This window comes from Physella acuta, unplaced genomic scaffold (genome assembly GCF_028476545.2).
Source record: "Physella acuta isolate Inbredline_101_S28 unplaced genomic scaffold, ASM2847654v3 ptg000354l, whole genome shotgun sequence".
Taxonomy (NCBI): Eukaryota; Metazoa; Mollusca; class Gastropoda; family Physidae; genus Physella; species Physella acuta.
Window position 1 is genome coordinate 96,577 of NW_026731873.1, and position 12,687 is coordinate 109,263.

A 12,687-nucleotide genomic window follows, 5' to 3' on the forward strand; every position below is an offset into this window, starting at 1 on the left:
ATCGAGGGGAGGGGAAGGAGACATATATCAGATGGGCATCAATCGGACATCAGAATGCCATCAGGCAGACAGACTGAAAGACAGACATTGAGGCAGACAAAAAAAGAACACTTTTAAATTCAAACAGCAGAATTTCACAATTTTCATTAGGGAATGGGAAATTCCACAAAGATGGAAGCTAAATCTGTGATGTAACAAAAGCATTTCTATCTCCTCCTATATATATATATATATATATATATATATATATATATATATATATATATATATATATATATATATATATATATATATATATATATATATATATATATATATATATATGTATATATATATATGCCTAAATATATATGCCTAAATATATATGTATGTATTATATATATATATATATATAAATATATATATATATATTTATAAAATTTATTTATATATATGTATATATATGCCTATATACATAAAGGCATGCATATATATATATATATATATATATATATATATATATATATATATATATATATATATATATATATATATATATATATATATGTATATATATATATATATATATATATATATATATATATATATATATATATATATATATATATATATATATATATATATATATATATATATATATATATACAATTGTACCCCCCGCAAGCATGTAGCAGTGATGAAGCGTTGAATCCAGTTTAAGTACAGCCCCTTTAAATCTGTAAGATATTGATTTATCAAAGAGTTGTGGACGGGCTTCAGGGTTAAAACGAGGAATGTGTTCGGAATATGTTTCAAAGGTTGGTAGAAAACTGGGAGGGGGGGTCTTGTTAAACACCGGTATAAATGTATACACATTAAATGTAAACCACAGACCGCTGACAGTTTTTGGGAGCATTTGCTCTCGTGTGTATGATTCTGTAGACGTTGTTTTCTCGTAGGTGAGTAGAAGGTGGAAGTGGAGAGGACTCGGTGATGTTCGCTGGGACAGGGAGAAATGTGTTTCACGAGATGGCGTGCAGGCAGGGGGAGACGTCTCTGACAGGTGGTCTCTCAGGGAATGTCAGGTCGGTAACTAGGTCAGACACGGATGTCTGTGGTCTAGATCTGGTTACTAGGTCAGACATGGTGGTCTAGATCTGGTAACTAGGTCGGACACGGTGGTCTAGATCTGGTTACTAGGTCAGACATGGTGGTCTAGATCTGGATACTAGGTCAGACACGGTGGTCTAGATCTGGTTACTAGGTCAGACATGGTGGCTTAGATCTGGTTACTAGGTCAGTCATGGTGGTCTAGATCTGGTTACTAGGTCAGACACGGCTGTCTGTGGTCTAGATCTGGTTACTGGGTCAGACATGGTGGTCTAGATCTGGTTACTAGGTCAGACATGGTGGTCTAGATCTGGTTACTAGGTCAGACATGGTGGTCTAGATCTGGTTACTAGGTTAGACATGGTGGTCTAGATCTGGTTACTAGGTCAGACATGGTGGTCTAGATCTGGTTACTAGGTCAGACATGGTGGTCTAGATCTGGTTACTAGGTCAGACACGGTGGTCTAGATTTGGTTACTAGGTCAGACATGGTGGTCTAGATCTGGTTACTAGGTTAGACATGGTGGTCTAGATCTGGTTACTAGGTCAGACATGGTGGTCTAGATCTGGTGACTAGGTCAGACACGGTGGTCTAGATTTGGTTACTCGGTCAGACACGGTGGTCTAGATTTGGTTACTCGGTCAGACACGGTGGTCTAGATTTGGTTACTAGGTCAGACATGGTGGTCTAGATTTGGTTACTCGGTCAGACACGGTGGTCTAGATTTGGTTACTCGGTCAGACACGGTGGTCTAGATTTGGTTACTAGGTCAGACATGGTGGTCTAGATCTGGTTACTAGGTCAGACACGCTGTCTGTGGTCTAGATCTGGTTACTAGGTCAGACACGGTGGTCTAGTTCTGGTTACTAGGTCAGACACGGTGGTCTAGATCTGGTTACTAGGTCAGACATGGTGGTCTAAATCTGGTTACTAGGTCAGACATGGTGGTCTAGATTTGGTTACTAGGTCAGACAAGGTGGTCTAGATCTGGTTACTAGGTCAGACATGGTGGTCTAGATCTGGTAACTAGGTCAGACATGGTGGTCTAGATCTGGTAACTAGGTCAGACACGGTGGTCTAGATCTGGTTACTAGGTCAGACACGGTGGTCTAGATCTGGTTACTAGGTCAGACATGGTGGTCTACATCTGGTTACTAGGTCGGACATGGCGGTCTAGATCTGGTTACTAGGTCAGACATGGTGGTCTGTGGTCTAGATCTGGTTACTAGGTCTGACACGGTGGTCTAGATCTGGTTACTAGGTCTGTGGTCTAGATCTGGTTACTAGGTCAGACATGGTGGTCTAGATCTGGTTACTAGGTCAGACACGGTGGTCTAGATCTGGTTACTAGGTCAGACATGTTGGTCTAGATCTGGTTACTAGGTCTGTGGTCTAGATCTGGTTACTAGGTCTGTGGTCTAGATCTGGTTACTAGGTCAGACATGGTGGTCTAGATCTGGTTACTAGGTCAGACATGGTGGTCTAGATCTGGTTACTAGGTCAGACACGGTGGTCTAGATCTGGTTACTAGGTCAGACATGGTGGTCTAGATCTGGTTACTAGGACAGACATGGTGGTCTAGATCTGGTTACTAGGTCAGACATGGTGGTCTAGATCTGGTTACTAGGTCAGACATGGTGGTCTAGATCTGGTAACTAGGTCAGACATGGTGGTCTAGATCTGGTTACTAGGTCAGACATGGTGGTCTAGATCTGGTTACTAGGTCAGACATGGTGGTCTAGATCTGGTTACTAGGTCAGACATGGTGGTCTAGATCTGGTTACTAGGTCAGACATGGTGGTCTAGATCTGGTTACTAGGTCAGACATGGTGGTCTAGATCTGGTTACTAGGTCAGACACGGTGGTCTAGATCTGGTTACTAGGTCAGACATGGTGGTCTAGATCTGGTTACTAGGTCAGACACGGTGGTCTAGATCTGGTTACTAGGTCAGACATGGTGGTCTAGATCTGGTTACTAGGTCAGACATGGTGGTCTAGATCTGGTTACTAGGTCAGACATGTTGGTCTAGATCTGGTAACTAGGTCAGACACGGTGGTCTAGATCTGGTTACTAGGTCAGACAAGGTGGTCTAGATCTGGATACTAGGTCAGACATGGTGGTCTAGATCTGGATACTAGGTCAGACATGGTGGTCTAGATCTGGTTACTAGGTCAGACATGGTGGTCTAGATCTGGTTACTAGGTCAGTGGTCTAGATCTGGTTACTAGGTCAGACATGGTGGTCTAGATCTGGTTACTAGGTCAGACACGGCTGTCTGTGGTCTAGATCTGGTTACTAGGTCAGACACGGTGGTCTATATCTGGTTACTAGGTCAGACAAGGTGGTCTAGATCTGGATACTAGGTCAGACAAGGTGGTCTAGATCTAGTTACTAGGTCAGACATGGTAGTCTAGATTTGGTTACTAGGTCAGACACGCTGTCTTAAGTCTAGTAACTAGGTCGGATTTCTGTGTAGTCTAAAAGTTTCGATCATCAAAAAAAAATATTTCTTTTTAACTGTTGTGAGGAAATAATAAAGGCAAGTCGAGAGAGCTTCACTCACATTTCATACATAAATAATTACTTTTGCACGTACGTATTCACGAAATAAAATGCAACAGACATTGATTTTGCAATCTGTTTTATGATACTAAAAGTGTGAGCGAACAGCAATCATTTTTTTTAGTACAGTCTTTTAAAAAATTGATTTAAACAAGAAACAGTCATAAAAATGTAATCTTATAATTGTATTTAATATATAATTTAAATTTGTAATTTAAAACAATATTAAATTTTGTAGACATCCACATCCACATTTTTAATCATCATTCCCACCCACATCTACATATTCATTGCAGGAGGTCCGGTCATGATCACACACACACAGCGATAGCCACTCTTCATGCTCTGACGTCACTCCATTTTTTAAAACATAACGAGCGCCTCTCCAACTTAGACATCACTACCTGCCGCCCACCCTCCCACAACCTGGAATGGTGTAGTTCTTCCCTTGAAATGGTGAAGTTCTGACATTGAAATTTGAAGGTATAGTCATGATTCTGATGTAGTCCTGACCTTGAAATTGTTTTGTCCTGACCTTGAAATTGTTTTGTCCTGACCTCTAAATTGTATAGTCCTCATCTTGAAATGATGTAGTGGTGACCTTGAAATGATGTTGTCCTGTCCTTGAAATGATGTTGTCCTGACCTTGAAATGATGTTATCCTGACCCTGAGATTGCTTAGTCCTGACCTTAAAATGGTTTAGCCCTGACCTTGAAATGATGTAGCCCTGACCTTGAAATGGTGTAGTCCTGGCCTCGAAATGGTGTAGTCCTGACCTTGAGATTGCTTAGCCCTGACCTTGAAATGATGTAGCCCTGACCTTGAAATGGTGTAGTCCTGACCTTGGAGCTGACTGCCACTAGCAGGAGGCGCCAGTCCAAGAACGATGGATCAGCGAGGGCGGAGTAGCCGTAGCCGAGGCAATGTTGCCTTTTTACTTCTTTTAGTCCCAGACTTATTCCATTTCTTTATAAAAAAAAACGAGTCGGTCATTGATGTTCTGATTATGGTTTTATTTTTGTCGCTAGACAGTCATAAAAGTGGCCATGGGAATACACGGCTCATAGTCTACTATATAAGTGGCCCCGCGTGTATGCATGGCCCCTGGTGTACAGTATAAGTGGCCAGTCGTCTTTTAGGGACCCGGTTATATACATAAGTGTCTTCTGGTCTATAATACAAATGGCCCCTGGCCTACAGTTTGTGTCTGTAGTTCTGTAATATATGAGGCCGTTAGACAACTGTATAATCGGCTCCATGCATATATAAAACATGTGGTCAGTGTATGTAAATATACCTTGGTTAAGAAATTAAATGGCCTCAAATATGCTTAAGTATTTTCCCAAGGTCTACGATATAAGTGGCCCTTGGTATACAGAACAAGGACCAAAAACTAAAATAAAGTATATACTTCTAAAGAGAGATCTAGAGATGAATAGAGAGTGGTAAAGAGAAAGAGAGAACAGTGAGTGAAACAATGTTTATTTAAGTAAATTTGGCCGTAAATTTGACATAAAAACCCAGCCTTGATAAATAGCTCCGTTTCTTCGTGTAATATAAACAAATCGCTGTTTACCGAAAGAAATGCTGCCGCTCTAATACAATACGTGGACTCTAGACAGTTTTAAAGGGACCAGTTTAAATATATATATATACGCCAACATTTGAATTATAGCGTGTGTGAGGGGAACGGAGTGGTCTAGCGGTAGAGAGCTCAACTGTTAACCTGATGAGTACCTAGCGCATTAATGAAAGTAACAGCGTCTGGGTATAAGGCTGACCACTTCATATGCCGGGGTCACAAAAACAGGTGAACTCTACTTTATTTACCCCATAGACCGTCAGGTTTGAAAGGGAATTTTACTTTTTTTTGTTTTTTGTTTTTTTACACCGATGTAGTATGATTTTTTTTCTATTTCTATAATCCTCATAACAACGTAAATATTCAGCATTATGCAGTTGGGCTAAAAACAACCAGAAACTACTTAAGCTTGAAGACCAACAACACAGTCACAAAGTTTATCGATATGGTATAATTTAGCATCGGCATATTAAAGGACCATAAACAACAGCATTAGTGATCGAATCACGACTAATCGGAAAGTACCGACTAACCAGCGATCAATCGTGGTCGTCCAGCCAATCTGTGTGTCTAGCCAGAGAACAAACCTTCTTGTTAACGGGCACTAGTCGAATTACCAGTCAACAGCGAAGGCACTGCTCTGTAAAGGTTACTGGTCAATGGTGGTCACTGTTCATTACCGGTCGCTGGTCAAGTCAACAGCTCAAAGCTTCACAGGTAAACACTGAGTGAGTACTCATTTCAACCTCACATGAGAGGGGTGAGACGTAGGTTAGCTTTACATTTTTGAGACCTAACTTAAATTTACACGCATTTTTTAAAAAGTGTTTTTGTAAATTCTAATAAAAATGGATTAATATAATCAGTGTTTCTTCCAGACTTTTTTCCTTTTTTTCTCCGGGGGGGGGGGGGTACTTGAAATTTTCGGGGGGGGGGGGAGGGGGCGGTAGCCTTTCTTCGTGGGGGGGGACACTGTTAAAAGTATATATTTTCTATATAAATTATATAAATTTAATTTCGTTCGGAAGGGGGGCGGTAGATTTTTTTCGGGAGAGATGCCTGGAAGAAACTCTGAATATAATATTGACCGAGGCCAGTACATGCTTTAGAAGGAAATGTGTTTCAAAACAGATAAAAACTTGTGGGGGGGGGGGGGGCAAGGGAGGGGGGAGTGATGAGGTGTGACGTCATGTTAAAGGGTGTGTCGGGGGAGGGGGTCTGGGTGTTTTCTGACGATATGTATTGATGGAGAGGAGGGAGTAAAACTCATTTTTAAAAAGCTTGACGTCATTTATACCAGACCACTAGCATACACAAAGTCGTGTTGGCCTTTTTTCAGTTATGTACGTTATCAGTTTTACAAATTCACTACACCCGATCCCCTTTCAAATAAACTAAAATATTTGTGTTCCTAAGCAAAACGTAATTTAGAAGCAAAAATGAAACGTATACATTTTAGCGAGTTGTAAAATAAAGCTGGAGTGAGCTCTCCTAAATTTCTCCTGTATATCCCTATAGAATAATAAGGATTAGAAGATCTGGTCATTTAGGTTAGGTTTGCCTGTCGTCCCTACTGCGACATATGCCGCTGACAGGAGATTTCTTGATCTGGTCATATAATTTGTAGGCAATTTTGTGGAAAAACTGCTGTTTCTTTTTCAGAAAACATTAAGGCAAAAAGTTATTAGAATAGGCTTTATGAGTATGTTAAAAAAAATTATCAAATTATTAGAAATCGGAAACAGACTGAAGTACCGCTTTCGGTCACCGAAAATGGAGTGAAACCTGATAAAAACATGATTATAGCTTCTAATAATTGAATATACATACTTATATAAAAATGTGCCCACTTCTTCTAATAAAGTCTAATAGAAAGAAATAAAAAAAATTAAATTAACCTCGACGGACGAAGTTATCGACATTTATTAAAGAAGTCAACCTTTTATTTTTTGTTTCGTTAAAACACATTGTATCTATACAATGATTATAGGAGATTTTAAATTGCTGTTATTAGCAATCAGTTGGGTGCTTGTAATATCTTAATCAACGTCTAAAAACCAATAAAAAGGAAAAAAAAACAATCGATAAATCACATCGTTAACGCAGAGATTTTATCATCGATCGGACTGTTCATTAATCAGAGATTGAAGATATTTTTTGGTTTAACTGATTATCATTTCAGTTGAGAGCAAATTTTGAGGCGTGTACTCAGTTCCCTAGCCCCACATTGAACTATATAAAATCTGATATAAAATCTTTTCTTTTTGCGGGGAGATCTTGTTACCGCCACCCACCCCCCCCCCCCCGACAAACTCGATTCCAGTATGTTCCGATGACCCACTTTACAACCAAAATAACACTGTAGACAACCGCGGGCTGGGTCGCACTTCATTAGAGTGCCGTCGCCATGGTAACCCAAGCTTTTTATTTTCAAGATTATCCCCCCCCCCGACACCCCACCAGCCTCCGTTCTCTCCTCGGGAAGAATTTCGGTGAAGTCAAACGACGAAGCAATGAGCTGTGTGACAGGAATGTCATAATACTGAACACAGTGTGTTAAAATATTGACAGGAATGTCACAATACTGAACACAGTGTGGTAAAATCTTGACACAGTTTTAGACCTGATATCACAATTTTCGTTATACCACATTATATAGTCGCCAGCAAGACATTAATGCTCATTATATAGACACCACCCCTGTATTAATACCACATTATATAGTCGCCAGCACGACATTAATGCTCATTATATAGACACCACCCCTGTATTAATACCACCTTATATAGACACCAGCACGACATTAATGTTCATTATATAGACACCACCCCTGTATTAATACCACATTATATAGACACTGCTACTACATTAATGCCACCCTTTATAGACACCACCTGTTCATGAATACAGCCTCATATAGGCAGCACCCCATTATCCTCTGTCACCCATTTCAGTCCCAGATTCTGACGTCATTCCATCCAGTGAATTCAAGCCAACAGGCACCAAGTTTTAAAAAATCCCGTCCAATTGATTCCACGCCTTAAGGGAGGCCACTCTCACACACTTCACCAACACAAAAATAAAATCATTATCAAGCGAGTTCTGGCCACCTACGATAAGGGAAGAGAAGAGATTAGCAGAGGTCCGTCCACAATCTCTCCTGCAGTCTAATCTACTGCACGGTAGGGCAAGACACTCGTGTTTTCGCCCGGGGGTCCACTGGGATTTACCCCTGGGGGTGGACGATTGGGTCAGTTTTAATTAAGGCATCAGCCGTCGGGTGAAATTGGGGAAAGTTTACTTTTTTATTTTATGGTTTACGTGGGAGTTGGTGGGATACAATGTAAATAGTTCACTGTTTTATTTGGCTGCTAGGGTAAAACAGCGCTGTTGGTGAATATATTTCAAATTTTTAACTGCTAGATCAAAGCAGAACTGTTGGTGAATATAGTTCAATTCCTTTACTGCTAGATCAAACAGAACTGTCGGTGAATATAGTTCAATTCCTTTACTGCTAGATCAAACAGAACTGTCGGTGAATATAGTTCAAATTTAATTTTTTACTGCTATGCCAACGTACAACTGTCAGTGAATGTAGTTCAGAGCAACTGACAATCCATATCGTTCACATTTTAATTTTTCCATTTAATTGAAGACTCTAAACGACTGAAGCTCGACTGCTATTTTTCATGTTAGTATTGCACTAAGTTTATACTCTTTTAGAGTAGTTAGGGGGACGCTACTTCTTCGGGATCTGCAATAAGATTTCATAGGTCACGGAGTTTCAGTTCAAGACCTAGACACAAGTTCAAGACCTAGACACAAGTTCAAGACCTAGACACAAGTTTTACAAGCTCCGGAAGATTTCTGAACTTACAATCTATTTTCCTAGGTCAAAGATCTGTAGAGTTCTAAAACTACAAGCTTCATTTTCACTGAGTAATTTCACAACACGTTTATTTTCCTGTATACTATTTGATTATTACGAAAAAAACAAAAACAAACAAACAAACAAACAAAACAAAACCGGAAGAAATTCGATATGATTAGAAGATGTAATTTATGGAACGACGTGGTTAGGTGGTAGATCTTTCGTCTGCCAACCCAAAAAACTTCGAGTTCGGATCCCGAGCTCTAGGCTTTTCCACCCAGATGGAAACCAGACCTACGTTAGAGTAAAGGCGGCTGAGCTTAGTTCTTACCACAATATCCACTTGTATGCCGAGGTCATTGAAGCTGATTCGAGATAAAATGTAATTTTGTTCATATTTCATAAAAATTTCCCCTAAATTCATTGATAAGCTTAATTAGTCGCACAATTTTGTGAGTTAGGGGCTGCTATGTCCCGCTTCACATAGGCTTGTTACTGTGTCCCTGTCTCAAATACCATATCATGTGTTCACCTGTACTGGGCGTGACAGTGCTCTCCCTTGTGACCAGCATTATGGTGTTTCTGAGACAAATGTGAGGATTTAAATCACATTTTTTTACGCATCTCCTGGGTGTAGATAGACGGAAATAGGTTGAGGACTGAGGGGAGACATCACGATATCGTTTGTCTTGATTAGTCGGTACATTGATTAGTCAAGGTAGACAGGTAGTGGGGGGTGGTGGGCGGGTAGTGGGCGGGTGGTGGGCGGGTGGTGGGCAGGTAGTGGGGAGGTAGTGGGCGGGTAGTGGGGAGGTAGTGGACGGGTGGTGGGCGGGTGGTGGGGAGGTAGTGGGGAGGTAGTGGGCTAGTAGTGTGCGGGTGATGGCCTGGTAGTGAACTAGTGGGTAGGTGGTGGACAGGTAGTGGAAGGGGGTGGGTTGCTAGTGGGCGTGTGGTGGGCAGGTGGTGGGCGGGTAGTGGGCAGGTAATGGCCTGGAAGTAAGCTAGTGGGCGGGTGGTGGTGGGTGGATTGTTTAGGCGTCGGCGGCTTGATCTAGCATCAGAGTACATGCACTATGTGAGGAGACACTCGTCGTCACATTTACTGAGGAGTCACATATGGAGTCACAAATGGAGTCACATATACTGTTGAGTCATAGATAAAAGTGAGTTACATACTACCGACAGTTACTGGAGTGAGTTACAGATACTATGCAGCCACTTATAATTGTCAAAGTTAGAGTCACGAATAATGGGGAGTCATATCTACTTTGTTAATTGTTAATTAATGAACACATAAGTATGAAACTAATGGGATAATGCACTATTAAGTGCAATAAGCAACAAAAGGAAAACAAAAGTCAATGATATTAGAGAAACATCGAGTCAACCACTGAATTATGAGAAACAAAGAGATAACATTCAAGAGAAACAGAAAGACAACTCACAACCAAACAAACAGGGAAGCAACTCAAATATTAAGAAACAGGGAGGCAACTCACAAGCAAGGAAACAGGGAGGCAACTCACAAATAAAGAAACAGGGAGGCAACACACATATAAAGAAACAGGCAGGCAACTCACAACGATATTCAAATATGTTTAATTAAAGCCCTGGAAAAAAGGACCGCGGCAAATATCATTTATTAAAAGCCATAAACCAAAAGAAATCAAATAAAACCTACATTATAAAGCCTGGCAAGCAATTCCATTTTTTTTAATATCGTCCAGGATTGCTAATTAACTTTAAAAAAATTAATTTACGTGGAAAAAAAGTTTTGCTGCTTCCTAAAAAAAAAAGCACTTAGCAATATAGATCAGGGAATAGGGAAGAAAACAGACTCGGCGTCGACTAATCATTTCGTTTGAGCTATTTCTATAGTTCTAGATTCTGTGGCCATAAATAACAGATCAATAGCACAGGGTAGACGCTAGAAAGATGGACTAACGTGACGTCATTGGCCTTAAGGTGAATACGATAACACGGCGAACGTCACTGGTGTGGAATGTGAGTGGTTTAGCTCAACGGAGGTTAGATGTTTTAGTTTTAGCTCAATGGTGGTTAAACGATAGAGTTTTAGCTTCACGGAGGTTAGATGTTGGAATTTTAGCTAATTGGAGGTTAGATGTTTTTTTAGCTCCACGGAGGAGGGGAAGTTGGAGTTTTAGCTCAACGGAGGTTAAACGTTGAAATTTTAGCTCAACGGATGTTATATGTTGGGGTTTTAGCTCACTTGAGGTTAGATGTTGGAATTTTAGCTCAACGGGGGTTAGATGTTGAGGTTTCAGCTCAACGGGGATTAAGCGTTGGATTCCTTGATCAACGCTGCTTTGATAGAGAATATCAGTTTAGCTGTAGCATTTAGCTCAACCCAGGGTAATTTTTTGTTCACAGATATATATATATATATATATATATATATATATATATATATATATATATATATATATATATATATAATTAGAAAGTTCTTTTGGCAAAGCACGCTAGATATTACCCAGCACCTGCCCTTTTATTAAGATATTTCTGGGCTATTTACCACAATTAGTCAGATTGTATTGCACAATTAACCCGAATGTTCGCTCACTTAACGCACTGAATGTGGTATTTATATGTGGCCGCGTTTCTAGCACGCACACAGCAACGAAATAAATTTCTTCAGCAACTTTTCTGAAATCTGATTAGTGTGTGGAAGTTTTGAGCTGGGGGTGTAAGAAAAACCTACCTTCATGCTCTGTCGACTTGTCTGTGTCTCCGCCTCTGATAGACTGACGCATAGCCCGCCCGGGTTCGAGGCATTGGAGGTCCGGTTGTTGGCCTTGCCGAAGGAGCGGGAGGACGACACGGTGGCGATGGCCGTGGACGTCGTGCAGGCTGTCGTCGTTGTGGTCAGCACGTGATCTTCTCCGACCACCGTCGTGACAGAGGTGTCGCCCCGGATCACGTGGGCGTGGGCCGCGTGGAAGGTGGCGTTGAGGGAGGACGGGTGGGGCGAGTTGGAGTCTTCTGACTCCCGACAGTAGACGACGCCGGTCTGACTGACGTGGATGCTGGGCGTACAGCCCATATCAGCAGCGACCCGCCCCTGGAGGCAACCAATGGTTGCAATGTCTTGTTGGACACCGACGGTACTGTTAAAAGGAGATCCTCACTAGTGTCATAGGTCCGGGAATTCCCTGAGTAGGCTAAGGAAGCATCGTGTATTGAGCGACACAACGTTTAAGTAAACCAAAGAGTTACGTCAATGAAGTTAATTTCATGAACATGTTTTTATTGGAAGTGGTTTATCTGTTAACCCATTGTGTATAGGAGTTCACATCTTTGGAGAAAGTAAAAACTATTCTTGATACAACAATTAACCATAAACACTTACACAAACGCCATGTTTATTTATGTACTTCAAAACATCCGCTTTTTCCATCATTTTGATAAAAAGCAAATCTAGGCAAATCTACGGAACAAAACAGGAAACCTGAATTTAACTAGTTTTACAGCCTAATTCAAATATTTAAACAAATCAGCTAACAAAATGGACCTATCAACATTGAATATCAACGTTTATACGATAACATATATTTTT

At 40.6% G+C, this 12,687-nt stretch overlaps 1 protein-coding gene across 1 annotated transcript in view; it reads right to left on the reverse strand.

The window, feature by feature from the left end:
* LOC131941261 (high affinity cAMP-specific and IBMX-insensitive 3',5'-cyclic phosphodiesterase 8B) overlaps window positions 1-12,341 on the reverse strand; it is an 87,694-nt gene extending 75,353 nt beyond the window's left edge. Inside the window, exon 1 of the mRNA XM_059300397.1 lies at window positions 11,833-12,341. Coding sequence (XP_059156380.1) covers window positions 11,833-12,174 — 342 coding nt within the window. The 5' untranslated portion in view covers window positions 12,175-12,341. The remainder of the gene's footprint in view (window positions 1-11,832) is intronic.
* Window positions 12,342-12,687: the final 346 nt, after the last annotated feature.